Source organism: Salmo salar, chromosome ssa17 (genome assembly GCF_905237065.1).
Source record: "Salmo salar chromosome ssa17, Ssal_v3.1, whole genome shotgun sequence".
Lineage (NCBI taxonomy): Eukaryota > Metazoa > Chordata > Actinopteri > Salmoniformes > Salmonidae > Salmo > Salmo salar.
In genome coordinates this window covers 50,452,322-50,468,867 of record NC_059458.1, presented here as the reverse complement: position 1 = coordinate 50,468,867, position 16,546 = coordinate 50,452,322, and the positions used below count along the sequence as shown (strand labels likewise).

General features: G+C 41.8%; 1 protein-coding gene across 2 annotated transcripts in view; it reads left to right on the top strand.

Moving 5' to 3' along the window:
- The window catches only part of LOC106575987 (copine-8), a 152,329-nt gene that overhangs the window by 108,720 nt on the left and 27,063 nt on the right, over nt 1–16,546 (top strand). The window contains exons 12-14 of one of the 2 annotated variants that reach the window (XM_014152769.2): nt 8,400–8,453; nt 8,606–8,667; nt 14,175–14,189. In XM_014152769.2, the coding sequence (XP_014008244.1) occupies nt 8,400–8,453; nt 8,606–8,667; nt 14,175–14,189 (131 nt within the window). The remainder of the gene's footprint in view (nt 1–8,399; nt 8,454–8,605; nt 8,668–14,174; nt 14,190–16,546) is intronic. The other variant, XM_014152770.2, reaches the window with a different exon arrangement.

The following is a 16,546-nucleotide window of genomic DNA, read 5'->3' as shown; positions in this document are numbered from 1 at the left end:
ATAGGCACTTTAGTGTTGCCAGTGTAACAGTATAGCTTCCGTCCCTCTCCTCGCTCTTACCTGGGCTCGAACCAGGAACACATCGACAACAGCCACCCTCGAAGGAGCGTTACCCATGTAGAGCAAGGGGAAAAACTACTCCCAAGTCTCAGAGCGAGTGACGTCTGAAACGCTATTAGCGCACACCCGGCTAACTAGCTAGCCATTTCACATCGGTTACACCAGCCTCATCTTGGGAGTTGATAGGCTTGAAGTCATAAACAGCGCAATGCATTGCGAAGGGCTGCTGGCAAAACACACGAAAGTGCTGTTTTGAATGAATGCTTATGAGCCTGCTGCTGCCTACCATCGCTCAGTCAGACTGCTCTATCAAATCATAGACTTAATTATAACATAACACACAGAAATATGAGCCTTTGGTCATTAATAAGGTCGAATCCGGGAAACTATCATCTCGAAAACAAAACGTTTTTCCTGTCAGTGAAATACGGAACCGTTCCGTATTTTATCTAACGGGTGGCATCCCTAAGTCTAAATATTCCTGTTACATTGCACAGCCTTCAATGTTATGTCATAATTACGTAAAATTCTGGTAAATTAGTTCGCAACGAGCCAGGCGGCCCAAACTGTTGCATATACCCTGACTCTGCGTGCAATGAACGCAAAATGACACAATTTCACCTGGTTAATATTGCCTGCTAACCTGGATTTCTTTTAGCTAAATATGCAGGTTTAAAATATATACTTCTGTGTATTGATTTTAAGAAAGGCATTGATGTTTATGGTTAGGTACAGTCGTGCAACGATTGTGCTTTTTTGCAAATGCGCTTTTGTTAAATCATCCCCCGTTTGGTGAAGTCGGCTGTCTTTGTTAGGAAGAAAGTCTTCACAGTTCGCAACGAGCCAGGTGGCCCAAACTGCTGCATATACCCTGACTCTGTTGCAAGGGAAGTGACACATTTTCCCTAGTTAAAAGAAATTCATGTTAGCAGGCAATATTAACTAAATATGCAGGTTGAAAAATATATACTTGTGTATTGATTTTAAGAAAGGCATTGATGTTTATGGTTGGTGCAACGTGTACCTAAGCGATTATATGCAACGCAGGACAGGCTAGATAAACTAGTAATATCACCAACCATGTGTAGTTAACAAGTGATTATGATTGATTGATTGTTTTTATAAGATAAGTTTAATGCTACCTAGCAACTTACCTTGGCTTCTTACTGCATTCGCGTAACAGGCAGGCTCCTCGTGGAGTGCAATGTAAAGCAGGTGGTTAGAGCGTTGGACTAGTTAACCGTAAGGTTGCAAGATTGAATCCCCGAGCTGACATGGTAAAAATCTGTCGTTCTGCCCCTGAACAAGGCAGTTAACCCACCGTTCCTAGGCCGTCATTGAAAATAAGAATGTGTTCTTAACCTCTCTAGGGTATGTGGGACGAAATCGTCCCACCTACTCAACAGCCAGTGGAATCCCGTGGCGCGATATTCAAATACCTTAGAAATGCTATTACTTCAATTTCTCAAACATATGACTATTTTACACCATTTTAAAGACAAGACTCTCGTTAATCTAACCACACTGTCCGATTTCAAAAAGGCTTTACAACGAAAGAAAAACATTAGATTATGTCAGCAGAGTACCCAGCCAGAAATAATCAGACACCCATTTTTCAAGCTAGCATATAATGTCACATAAAACCAAACCACAGCTAAATGCAGCACTAACCTTTGATGATCTTCATCAGATGACACTCCTAGGACATTATGTTATACAATACATGCATGTTTTGTTCAATCAAGTTCATATTTATATCAAAAACCAGCTTTTTACATTAGCATGTGACGTTCAGAACTAGCATACCCACCGCAAACTTCCGGTGAATTTACTAAATTACTCACGATAAACGTTCACAAAAAACATAATTATTTTAATAATTATAGATACAGAACTCCTTTATGCAATCGCTATGTCCCATTTTAAAATAGCTTTTCGGCAAAAGCACATTTTGCAATATTCTGAGTAGATAGCGCGCCATCACGGGCTAGCTATTTTGACACCCACCAAGTTTGGCACTCACCAAACTCAGATTTACTATAAGAAAAATTGGATTACCTTTGCTGTTCTTCGTCAGAATGCACTCCCAGGACTTCTACTTCAATAACAAATGTTGGTTTGGTTCAAAATAATCCATAGTTATGTTCAAATATCCTCTGTTTTGTTCGTGCGTTCAAGACACTATCCGAAGGGCGCGTATCGTGACAAAAAAAATCGAAATATTCCATTACCGTACTTCGAAGCATGTCAAACGCTGTTTAAAATCCATTTTTATGCGATTTTTCTCGTAAAAAAAGCGATAATATTCCGACCGGGAAACCCTGTTTTCGTTCAAAGACTAAAAATCTAAAATGAACTCTTCTCGTGCACGTGCGCACCAGTCTCATTGTTCTCTGATCGACCACTTACCAAATGCGCTACTGTTTTTCAGCCATGGCCTGCAAAGTCATCATTCAACTTTCTGCCGCCTTCTGAGAGCCTATGGGAGCCGTAGGAAGTGTCACATTACAGCAGAGATCCTCAGTTTTCAATAAAGAGAGTGTAGAAGGCCAAGAAATGGTCAGAGAGGGCACTTCCTGTAAGGAATCTTCTCAAGTTTTTGCCTGCCATATGAGTTCTGTTATACTCACAGACACCATTCAAACAGTTTTAGAAACTTTAGGGTGTTTTCTATCCAAATCAAACAATTATATGCATATTCTAGTTTCTGGGCAGTAGTAATAACCAGATTAAATCGGGTACGTTTTTTATCCAGCCGTGCAAATACTGCCCCCTACCCTAGAGAGGTTAACTGACTTGCCTAGTTAAATAAAGGTCTAAAAATCGGCCAAATCGGGGTCCAAAAATACCGATTTCCGATTGTTATGAAAACTTGAAATAGGCCCTAATTAATCGGCCATTCCGATTAATTGGTCGACATCTAGTTTCAGGTGACAAACCTGACTAACCGGTGTCTGGATGTAGCCTCGCTAATTTTATAGCCTCGCTAATGTATATAGCCTGTCTTTTTACTGTAGTTTTATTTCTTTACTTACCTATTGTTCACCTAATACCTTTTTTTGCACTATTGTTTAGAGCCTGTAAGTAAGCATTTCACTGTAAGGTCTACACCTGTTGTATTCGGCGCACGTGACAAATAAACTTTGATTTGATTTGAAACCAAATTTCTTCAGCCTCCTGAGTTTTAAGAGGCGCTGTTGCGCCTTCACCACACTGTCTGTGTGGGTGGACCATTTCAGATTGTCCGTGATGTGTACACTGAGGAACTTAACATTCCACCTTCTCCACTGCTCTCCCGTGGATGGGGTTGCTCCCTCTGCTGTTTCCTGAAGTCCACGATCATTTCCTTTGTTTTGATGAAGTTGATTGAGAGGTTGTTTTCCTGACACCACACTCCGAGTGCCCTCACCTCCTCCCTATAGGCTGTCTCGTCGTTGTTGGTAATCAAGCCTACTACTCTTGTGTCGTCTGCAAACTTGATGATTGAGTTGGAGGCGTGCATGGCCACGCAGTCATGGGTGAACAGGGAGTACAGGAGGTGGCTGAGCACACACCCTTGTGGGGCCCCAGTGTTGAGGATCAGCGAATTGGAGATGTTGTTTCCTACCTTCACCACCTAGGAGTGGCCTGTCAAGAAGTCCAGGGCCCAATTGCACAGGGCGGGGTTGAGACCCTGTGCCTCAAGCTTAATGATGAGCTTGGCCGGTACTATGGTGTTGAATGCTGAGCTGTAGTCAATGAACAGCATTCATACATAAGTATTCCTCTTGTCCAGATGGGATAGGGCAGTGTGTAGTGTGATGGTGATTGCATCGTCTATGGACCTATTGGGGCGGTACGCAAATTGAAGTGTGTCTAGGGTGACAGGTAAGGTGGAGGTGATACGATCCTTGACTAGTCTCTCAAAGCACTTCATGATGACAGAAGTGAGTGCTACTGGGCGATAGTCATTTAGTTCAGTTTCCGTTGCCTTCTTGGGTACAGGAACAATGGTGGCCATCTTGAACCATGTGGGGACAGCAAACTGGGATGGGGTGAGATTGAATATGTACGTAAACACACCAGCTTGATGGTTTTACACTGACAGAACCACAAAAAATCCAAAAATCGATCAACATGACAAGCATTATATGTTCAGTACGAGGCTGTCACAAAAATTGGATGTAGAGGAGGAAGTTTTTAGAGCAGCAAAGTTTTTGAACACCAACCTCTACGTCGATCTGAACGTACCTTTGGAGCCTCATACAACCTGCACCCCCATGGCTTGGCTACGATGCGCCACTCGTGAAGAAGTGTTGTGGGTTGGTCTGGCAGTCATCAGTGACAGGTAAGCCAAACACTTGAGCACTTTGCCTGCTCTCATTTTGTGTCTCATAATAGCACATTTATTTCCTCTACAACTCAATAAGAAATTCCCATTTTATATGGAGGTAATTATTATGATTATTAAATATTATTAGGAGCGTCCATGCAGTATGGTGTTTTGTTATTATTGTCCATTGACTTGTTTAACAAGCCGTACTGATTTCTTAACAGATGACACAACAGGCGCGAGTGTTCACCAAAATTGAAAATGGGGATTGGCCAACACGGATAGAAGGAATGGATATGCCTTCAGAGAAGGATGCCCAAACCCAATGGGAAGACCCATCTCTAAGTGATCACAACTACAGCTCAGGTGATCATGTAAAGCCCACTACCTGTGAGGCAGGGACACAGTGCCCAGCAGCACCTCTCCTCAAAACCCTGCTTAGGATCAAAGCACTCTGTCGACTGCATACAGGCTTGTCTCTTGCTGCCTTTTCTACCCTGGCAGAACGTCTTCTACCCCTCTACAAAGGCAGCTTTCAGTTAGACCTGACAGACCAACTCCTGATGACACTGATGAAGCTGTAGCTAAGCTTGCTGCAGCAGGACCTAGCAGAAAAGTTTGGTGTTTCCCAGAGTATTGTCAGTCGAGTGATTAGTTATTGGATTGACATGATGGAAGAGAATTTGAGGGATTACATTCCATGACTGCCAAAGGAGACCATCTGTGCTACAATGCCAACATTTTTTAAGGACTACTACCCAGGAACAACCTGCATTACTGACTGCTCAGAAACTGCTTTACATAAGTGCAAGAATCGGGATTCAAGGGGAGAGTCATTCAGCCATTACCACGCCCAGAACACTATCAAATATCTGGTGGCCATTGCACTTTGTGGTCTAGTTTTATTCATCTCTTCTGCATATGGACAAATATATAACATTGGATTCTGGGTTCCTGGAGTACCTCTGTCCAAGTGATAAGGTCAAGGCTAACCGGGGCTTCACAATCCGTGATCTGCTACACGAGAGGAAGGTCAAATGAACAATTCCAGCCTTCACAAACAGAGGAGCACAGCTGTCAGAGGAAGACACTACATGTACAAGATGGATAGCTAACGTGAGGGTTCATGTGGAACGTGTAATTCAAAGGCTCAAACGGTTTATAAACATCTCAGACAGTGCCAATCAACCTCTCACCTAAAATGGACAAAATACTTTGAATCTGTGCTGCCCTGTGTAACCTGCGTGGTGATGTCGTTCATGAAGATGCTGAATGAACTGACCAGTCAAATGGCATTCACAGGGTCGAGTTCCCAATATGAATTTAAGTTTTGTCAAAAGTTACTTCAAATAAATGTAAATTCATTCTATAACAACTCGACTTAATTATTTGTTTTACATACTCATTGATATTAATAAAAAATAAAGCCATAAAAACAATTTCCACAATACTGTGACTGTTGATGCATTAAGTCAGGCTTTTTAATTGAAAAACAATGTGTTAATAGTAACTGCAAACAGGAGAGACATCTGACTACATACTTCTACAGAGCTGCATATATATATATATATATATATATATATATATATATATATATATATATATATATATATATATATATATATATATATATAGTTGAAGTCAGAAGTTTACATGCACCTTAGCCAAATACATTTAAACTCAGTTTTTCACAATTCTTGACATTTAATCCAAGTAAATATTCCCTGTTTTAGGTCAGTTAGGATCACCACTTTATTTTAAGAATGTGAAATGTCAGAATAATAGTAGAGAGAGGGATTTATTTCAGCTTTTATTTCTTTCATCACATTCCCAGTGGGTCAGAAGTTTTCATACACTCAATTAGTATTTGGTAGCATTGCCTTTAAATTGTTTAACTTGGGGCAAATGTTTCGGTAGCCTTCCACAAGCTTCCCACAATAAGTTGGGTGAATTTTGGCCCATTCCTCCTGACAGAGCTGGTGTAACTAAGTCAGGTTTGTAGGCGTCCTTGCTCGCACACGCTTTTTCAGTTCTGCGCACACATTTTCTATAGGATTGAGGTCAGGGCTTTGTGATAGCCACTCCAATACCTTGACTTTGTTGTACTTAAGCCATTTTGCCACAACTTTGGAAGTATGCTTGGGGTCATTGTCCATTTGGAAGACCCATTTGCGACCAGGCTTTACATCCTGACTGATGTCTTGAGATGTTGCTTCAATATATCCACATATTTTTCCCTCCTTTGTGAAGTGCACCAGTCCCTCCTGCAGCAAAGCACCCCCACAACATGATGCTGCCACCCCCTGTGCTTCACGGTTGGGATGGTGTTCTTTGGCTTGCAAGCCTCCCCCTTTTTCCTCCAAACATAACGATGATTGTTATGGCCAATCAGTTCTATTTTTGTTTCATCAGACCAGAGGACATTTCTCCAAAGTACGATCTTTGTCCTCATGTGCAGTTGCAAACCGTAGTCTGGCTTTTTTATGGCGGTTTTGGAGCAGTGGCTTCTTCCTTGCTGAGCGGCCTTTCAGGTTATGTCGATGTAGGACTCTTTTTACTGTGAATGTAGATACTTTTGTACCTGTTTCCTCCAGCATCTTCACAAGGACCTTTGCTGTTCTTGAATTGATTCGCACTTTTCGCAAAAAAGTACATTCATCTCGAGGAGACAGAACACGTCTCCTTCCTGAGTGGTATGACGGCTGACGTGGTCCCATGGTGTTGATACTTGCGTACTATTGTTTGTACAGATGAACGTGGTACCTTCTGGCGGTTGGAAATTGCTCCCAAGGATGAACCAGACTTGTGGAGGTCTACACTTTTTTTTTCTGAGGTCTTGGCTGATTTCTTTTGATTTTCCCATGATGATAAGCAAAGAGGCACTGAGTTTGAAGGTAGGCCTTGAAATACATCCACAAGGACACCTCCAATTGACTCAAATGATGTCAATTAGCCGATCAGAAGCTTCTAAAGCCATGACATCATTTTCCAAGCTGTTTAAAGGCACAGTCAACTTAGTGTATGTAAACTTCTGACCCACTGGAATTGTGATACAGTGAATATAAGTGAAATAATCTGTCTGTAAATAATTGTTGGAAAAATTACTTGTGTCATGCACAAAGTAATGTCTTAACCGACTTGCCGAAACTATAGTTTGTTAACAAGAAATTTGTGGAGTGGTTGAAACACTAGTTTTAATGACTCCAACCAAAGTGCATGTAAACTTCCGACTTCAACTGTATGTGCCTTGCAATTCTTTCGAATGAGCGGCCGTTCATGTGCAAAGTAATCACATTTCCATGAACATACTTTTCAGCTGTATGTATGGAAGTGGAATCCGTAATTTTGTGTAACAAGCCGTCATATCGTTTTTGTCCACTAGGGACTTGTCATTGTGTAGTAATCAATGTGTAAGCTGTCCTATGTGTGTTTATGTAACTCTGTGTGATTATTTAGTTAGTTAGTAAATAAATAATTAAGCCAATTTGTATATTGCTGATTCATCATTTATCCTAGGTATCATGCAGATATCCAAGAATTTTGCGACATTTAGAATGAGACTGAACGTAAATAAGAATTAATGAAATGACTGTGACTAAAGATATAAATATATATTACATCAGACTTTAGTCAGGAGATAGTAACTCGTTAAATAACTTTTCCCGTGGTTCCCCAGATTGCTACTTTGATTAATTGTTATATGATTAATTTAATTGCGTAATAATTGAACGTGGTATGTCATTATTTTATAAAATAACAGTCATGCACATTAATGATAATCAAGACATGACAGTGCCATTTAGGACTTATCGGATGTTTTCTTCCAGAGGGTTTGTACGGCCTGCTGAGCTCCAAGGTTTAATTTAACACCTTACAGCTCAGATTAAAACACTGTATGCTGCACTTCCAAGTCAAGGATTGCATCATAGAGAGGGAGAGAGACTAATCTTTGTGTATTGTTGTTTTATAATCAGACTATCCATGTGTATGTTTGAATTGTGTAACAAGGCTGCTGTTTTGTCTACAGGTTGTAAATCCAAAGAAGAAAGGAAAAAAGAAAAAATACCTCAACTCTGGAACGGTAAGCCATAACAGACGCTGTCCATTCGTTCTTTTTATCTTGTTTATGTTTTTCGCTTCTAGAACAGAGAACTAAAACATTGATTTGAGCTTGGTTTAGTCATTGTCTTCATTGTAAAGCCCGTGCCATCCTTGTATCAATATTGTCTCCAGGTAACACTGCTCTCATTCCTGGTGGATATAGAGGTCACCTTCCTCGACTACATCAAAGGAGGGTGAGTGACACTGCATGCTCTCTCTACAGTGTGAATGCAGTGACGGAGTGAAAGAACCTCTCACTCCAGCATTTCCTTGTTTATTCATATAGAAAAGAGAGAGATGTCGAGAAAGAGGAGAGAGAGAGAGAGAGGGAGAGAGAGAGAGAGAGAGATTGACAGGTGTGCAGATGTAAAGTCCGGTGGAGGGGGACGTGAGGAGAGTGAATTGTGTGTGTCTGTGTTCATTCCGGCCCTCTAGTCCATGGCTGAATGGGTGATGGTGGCTGCGTGTGTACAGCGGTGCGTTGCGGAATACCCACACACACACACTTTATGACTTTCATAAGACTCACAGCGGAAGGCTAGTCAGGCTAGCTTCTCCAGAGCATGGATCGAACAGTGAAACAGGGAGAGAGGGAAAGGTTTAGAGAGATGGAGAGAGTCAGAGAATCAGAGAGACAGAGAATGAGAGGGAGAGAGAGTGAGCGAGGTCTATGAAGAAATGAGACACACAGAATGGCCATTTTGACAGCAGCACTACTACAGTCCTCTTATGGCCTGTTCTTGACAGCACGTTATATCTAAAGGTCATGGCTCAGTATTGTACTACAAGGGGTGGCTAGGTAGGGGAGCAGAATAACGTGGTGCATTGACGCTTACACAGTCAGAGGTCTCAGTATTTCGTTGAGCATTTCAATTGTCAATGGCAGTTAGAGGAGGAGAGGAGAGTTTGGCTCTAACCAGAATAGAAAGAGGAGTGGGAGGCTCCGGTGCACAACTGAGCAAGAGGACAAGTACATTAGTGTCTAGTTTGAAAAACAGACGCCTCACAAGTTCTCAACTGGCAGCTTCATTAAATAGTACCCGCAAAACACCAGACTCAACGTCAACAGTGAAGAGGCGACTCCGGGATGCTGGCCTTCTAGGCAGAGTTCCACATTTTGTTATGTTACAATCTTATTCTAAAATTGATTAAAATCGGGGGGGGGGGGGGGGGGTTACACCATAATGAGAAAGCAAAAAGGGGTTATTAGAAATATATTAAAAATAAAAAACATATCACATTTACATAAGTATTCAGACCCTTTACTCAGTACTTTGTTGAAGCACCTTTGGCAATGGTTACAGCCTCGAGGCTTCCTGGGTATGATGCTACAAGCATGGCACACCTGTATTTGGGGAGGTTCTCCCATTTATTCTCTGCAGATCTTCTCAAGCTCTGTCAGGTTGGATGGGGAGCATCGCTGCACAGCTATTTTCAGGACTCTCAAGAGATGTCCGATCCGGGCTCTGGCTGGGCCACTCAAGGACATTCAGAGACTTGTCCCGAAGCCACTCCTGCGTTGTCTTGGCTGTGTGCTTAAGGTCGTTGTCCTGTTGGAAGATGAACCTTCGCCCCAGTTTGAGGTCCTGAGCACTCTGGAGCAGGTTTTCATCAAGGATCTCTCTGTACTTTGCTCCATTCATCATTCCCTCGATCCTTATGATGTTGCCACCACCATGCTTCACAGTAGGGATGGTGCCAGGTTTCCTCCAGACGTACACTTGGCATTCAGGCCAAAGAGTTCAATCTTGGTTTCATCAGACCAGAGAATCTTGTTTCTCATGGTCTGAGAGTCTTTTATAGGTGCCTTTTGGCAAAATCCAGGCGGGCTGTCACGTGCCTTTTACTGAGGAGTGGCTTCCATCTGGCCACTTTACCAATCACGGCCTAATTGCTGGAGTGCTGCAGAGATGGTTGTCCTTCTGGAAGGTTCTCCCATCTCCACAGAGGAACTCTGGAGCTCTGTCAGTGACCATCGGTTTCTTGGTCACCTCTCCTGATTGCTCAGTTTGGCCGGGCAGCCAGCTCTAGGAAGAATCTTGGTTGTTCCAAACTTCTTCCATTTAAGAATGATGGAGGCCGCTGTGTTTTTGGGGACATGCAGAAATGTTTTTAGTGCCCTTTTGTGCCAAAACTGATCTGTGCCTCGACACAATCCTGTCTCGGAGCTCTACGAACAATTCCTTCAACCTCATGTCTTAGTTTTTGCTCTGACATCCACTGTCAACTGTGGGACCCTTTATAGACAGGTGTGTGCCTTTACAAATCATATCCACTCAATTTAATTTACCACAGGTGGACTCCAATCAAGTTGTAGAAACAGCTCAAGGATCATCAATGGAAGCGGGATGCACCTGAGCTCAATTTCGAGTCTCATAGCAAAGGGTCTGAATACTTATGTAAATGTCATATACATTTTTTTTAAAAACATTTATACATTTGCAAAAGTGTCTAAAAACCTGTTTTTGCTTTGTCATTATGGGGTATTGTGTGTAGATTGATGGGGGGGGAAATAATTTACTCCATTTTAGAATAAGGCTGTAACGTAACAAAGTGTGGCAAAAGTCAAGGGGTCTGAATACTTTCTGAATGCACTGTAGATAAGTGTACACGTTTTCATGAAATACAATAGATGGCCATAACGTAATCACCCCCAGTGTCACGACTTACGCCGAAGTCGGTTCCTCTCCTTGTTCGGGTGGCGCTCGGCGGTCGACGTCGCCGGTCTTCTAGCCATCGCCGATCCACTTTTCATTTTCCATTGGTTTTGTCTTTGTTTCCCACACACCTGGTTTTAATTTCCCAATTACTGGTCATGTATTTAACCCTCTGTTTCCCCCATGTCTTTGTGTGTGATTGTTTATTGTTCAGGTCGGTACGTTTACGGCTGGTTTTTTTCTGGGTGCTGTTTTCACCTGTGTTTTGTGGCAACCGTTATTGTTCGCACATTGGTATGTTTACTTTGTGCCATTTATTAAGTAAAGTGCGTTGTTCACTCATCTCTGCTCTCCTGCGCCTGACTTCATGCACCAGCTACACCCACCACCTGACACCCAGACACACCTGGCTAACTTGATGGGTCATGTAATTATCTGGCAAAGTGGAATATTTTGTTTAAACATGTAGCTAGCTAGATAAATAATGAACCATAATCCCAACTCATAGCAACAGTACAAATGGATTGTCATAGCTAGCCACCATGCATGAAATGCTGTAGTATGAATCCGCACGTAGCTAAAGCTAACGAATTTGGTTCAATATTAGCTAGCTAACATTAGGCTATAACTAGCATTTTCTGAGATAAAAATAATATTACTACACAGATCATACACGTAATATTAGCTAGTGAGCCAGCAAGCTAACGTTTGCTGGCTAGCGAACATTACGCTTTAACTTGCAATGAAAACAACTTTCTGACCAAAAAGTATAATATCTGAAAATGTAGCTAGACTCTTACCTGTATAGATGGATGAACGCTTCATGGCAGCCTGTCTTTTCTGTTTGGTTTGTAGTTAGCTACAGCTTGTTTGGCCCGTTGTGTCAAGTCCCTGCGGTTCACACTGACCGTGTGCAGAAAGTAGTCCATCACAACTTCATTTTTTTCTACAACTTATCACTGATCTTTGCCGATAGTTCCTTCTAAATTCAGGGCAGCAATGTTGTTGAGAACAGTAGAAACACTTTTTTTGTTCTCCATGGCTAACGTTTTATCTTTCAAAAAAGCCACGGTAGCATGGACTGTCTACACATACTGAGCAGCTCATGTTGTAGATAGAAGTGTGCTGCATGGCAGACCAATCCAAACTCATCTCTCGGCATGTCCAGCCCATCCATTATCTCAGCCTATCATGGCTAGCGCGAAGGTTCTGGGCTTTTTCCTTAGCTAAACCAACTAGGCTCGTAATTGTATTCGTATTTATAGCTACAAGTTTGTTATTTTTTCCTCGCTCGGATGCTTTCTCTGGTGAAATGAATTCAGCCTCTTGCAAATTGAAAAAATAAACAAACTTACTATTATTTCTCATTCGTGTATATCATAATTTTCCTTCAATGTAAAAATGTTTGGGGAAGCCTGGCTTCTATTAGCATCCTAAATACACGCCATTTTGTTGGCTGAATGCCATTACACTTAATAGATGTCTCTTTCCATTGAAATGGTGGGTGCACTGTTCAGATGCTGGACTTATTTTTGAGTAGATGAATGTGTGCAGGTAACCTACTTAACCTACTTTTTGAAGTGATTTGTTTGACAGTTAGATGAAAAAAAATCATGACTGGCTGTGTTCATGAGACAATAAAAGGTAATACATTTTTTAAGTGAAAGTACATGTATTTTACTATAAAACCCATTAAAAAAAACACACAGGAGGTCCTGTAAAAAAAAAGTAAAAAAATTGAGACCCCCTCGAATGTTATAGTAGAACTCGCTCTCTGTAGGGCACTTTCGAGTGAATTATACTGCTGTATGCTAATACCCTTATATGCCAAACCAAAGCTGAAGCATTTAAGGCATTGAACTATCATAATTAAATTGAAGAAATTCCACCTTGAATTGATTTAAGGTTCAAAATGCTATGGCCCCCCCTAAACTGGGTCTGTGCCCATTCAAAATGTTCTGGACACGCCACTGCATAGCACCACCTGGAGTTTGATAATTGGCATTGGTGCTATCGTCACAAAATCTATTTATCTGAGCAATTGTATTGGTATAAAATAATATCCCACTTTTTAGCTAACAATATACAGTAGCTTGTATTATTTATTTATTTATTTATTTATTTTATACAGTTTTTTGCTCATCTTTATCAAGGGTGCCAATAATTATGCACCTAACTATATGTAACACAATGGCCATTGGCCACAGTGACATGGAGGTGTGACCATCACTGAATGGAGTCTGTGGATGCATGTAATATGTGCTGTATGTACACTGAGTGTACAAAACATTAAGAACACCTGCTCTTTCCATGATGTAGACTGACTAGGTGGATCCAGGTGAAAGCTACGATCCCTTATTGATGTCACTTGTTAAATCTACGTCAATCAGTGTAGATGAAGGGGAGGAGATAGGTTAAAACCTCTTAAGGATCAGACCCATTTTTTTAATTTTCGCCTAAAATGACATACTCAAGTCTAACTGCCTGCAGCTCAGGACCTGAAGCAAGGATATGCATTTTCTTGATACCATTTGAAAGGAAACACTTTGAAGTTTGTGTAAATGTTAAATGAATGAGACAATTGAGACATGGATTGTGTATGTGTGCCATTCAGAGAGTGAATAGGCAAGACAAAATATTTACGAGCCTTTGAACAGGTAGTATGTGCCAGGTGCAGTGTCCCATGTGTATCAAGAATGGGCCACCTCCCAAAGGACATCCAGCCACAACTTGACACAACTGTGGGGAGCATTGGAGTCAACATGGGCCAGCATTCCTGTGGAACGCTTTCGACACCTTGTAGGGGCAACTCAATATTAAGAAGGTGTTGTTAATGTTTTGTACACTCAGTGTATATTGATGTGGTTTATTGTGTATGAGTGTGATGGAGGTCAACAGTGTAATTGGAGACCAGTTTGTTGGAGGCAGGAGTTTACTTTTTTACTCTGCTTATGTAAAATGCATACACAAAACTAGGTCTTTCTGAGTGTTGTAGATTAAAAAGCACTTTCCTAACTCTTAACATTTTATGTTTTTTTTGACAGCATGGGCCAGGGCGGGTGAGTGGTGTGCACCGATGTTTGTGTGACTAAATGAAGTGGAAAGTGATGTTTTTGCTGTTTGAAGCCTAAATGGACGATAATGGACTATAGTGCTCATGTTTTATAATAACTGCTGCATGCTCCACCCCCTTGTGTCTCTGCATCTGTCTGGGCTTGTTTGCTAAGATATGGCATGTTACTTTAGTAGGTTTAATCTGCACTGAACAAAAATATAAATGAAACATGGAAATCAAAGATACCAGAAATGTTCCATATGCACGTATTTTTCAAAAATGTTAAGCACAAATTTGTATACATCCCTGTTAGTGAGCATTTCTTTGCCAAGATAATCCATCCACCTGGCATGTGTGGCATATCAAGAAGCTGATTTAACAGCATGATCATTACACAGGTCAAATGTTTAGTTTTGTCACACAACACAATGCCACAGATGTCTCAAGTTTTGAGGAGCATGCAATTGGCATGCTGACTGCAGGACTGTCCACTTGAATGTTAATTTCTCTATCGTGAGCCGCCACCAATGTTGTTTCAGAGAATTTTGCAGTGTGTCCAACCGGCCTCACAAACTTAGACCACGTGTATGTCATTGTGTGGGCGAGGGATTTGCTGATGTCAACCTTGTGAACAAAGTGCCCCATGGTGGGGTTATGGGCAGGCATAAGCTACGGACAACGAACACAATTGCATTTTAGCGATGGAAATTTGAATGCACGTGATGAGATCCTGAGGCCCATTGTCATGCCATTTATCCATCGCCATCACCTCATGTTTCAGCATAATAATGCACATCCCTATGCCGCAAGGATCTGTACACAATTCCCGGAAGCTAGGGCATCCCGAGTGGCGCAGCGGTCTAAGGCACTGCATCGAAGTGCTAGAGTCGTTACAATTGCTAGAGTCGTTACAATCTGTTGTACAATTGGCCCAGCGACGTCCAGGTTAGGGGAGGGTTTGGCTGGTGGGGCTTTACTTGGCTCATTGCGCTTTAGCGACTTCTTGTGGCGGGCCGGATGCCTGCGGGCTAACCCCAGTCGCCAGTTGAAAAGTGTTTCCTCCAACACATTGGTACGGCTGGCTTCTGGGTTGAGCTGGCGGTTGTTAAGGAGCGTGGTTAGGTGGGTCATGTTTCAGAGTACGCATGACTCCACCTCTCCCAAGCCCGTTGGGGAGTTGCAGCGATAAGACAAAATCATAAATTAGAGAGAAAAACGGGGGTAAAGTACAAACAATTTTCATAAAAATGAACAATTCCTGGAAGCTGAAAATGCCCCAGTTCTTCCATGGCCTGCATACTCACCAGACATATGTCACCCATTGAGCATGTTTGGGATGCTCTGGATCGACATGAACGACAGCGTGTTCTAGACAATATCCTGCAACTTTGTACAGCCATTGAAGAGGAGTGGGACAACATTCCACAGGCCACAAACAACACCCTGATCAACTCTATGAGAAGGAGATGTGTCGCACTGCATGAGGCAAGTGGTGGTCACACCAGATACTGACTGGTGTTCTGATCCATACCCTTACCTTTTTTTAAGGTATCTGTGACCCACAGATACATATCTGTATTCCCAGTCATGTGAAATCCATAGATGAGGTCCTAATGTATTTATTTCAATTGACTGATTTCCTTATATGAACTTCAAATCTTTGAAATTGTTGCGTTTATATTTTTGTTCAGTGCATAATCCCTTTTTATTTTCTTCTCTTCTGTTCTTTCTCATCTGTTCTTTTCTCGTCACTTTTCATCCCCCATCTCTTCTCAAGCAGCATACAGCTGTTATGTGTGTGCATGTGTGTGTGGAATTGGGACCCTCATTCAGTGTTAATGTATTAACACCAGTTGTTATATACAAAGGGATTAACACGGTCCATTTGAAACAGAATTAATCCAACCTTCTGTTCTGCTCATGTTGCTTTCAAGTTGTTTTATTGCGTCAATGTTCCCTTAATGGTTGCTGGTGTTATGTAGGCAGCATGTAAACAATCAGTCTTCTTCTCATCCTCCGCCTTCTTTCCTTCTTCTCTAAACTTCCACAGTGCCATCACCACTGCACAGTACCATGGTTTGTCATACATTGTCAGAGCCTAGTCCAGTTGAAGCACCCAGGGCTTTAACAATAATAATAGGAATGGATCTCTCTCTCTCTCTCTCTCTCTCTCTCTCTCTCTCTCTCTCTCTCTCTCTCTCTCTCTCTCTGCATATCTCTCTCTCTCTCTCTCTGCATATCTCTCTCTCTCTCTCTCTGCATATCTCTCTCTCTCTCTCTGCATATCTCTCTCTCTCTCTCTCTGCATATCTCTCTCTCTCTCTCTCTGCATATCTCTCTCTCTCTCTCTCTCTGCATTCT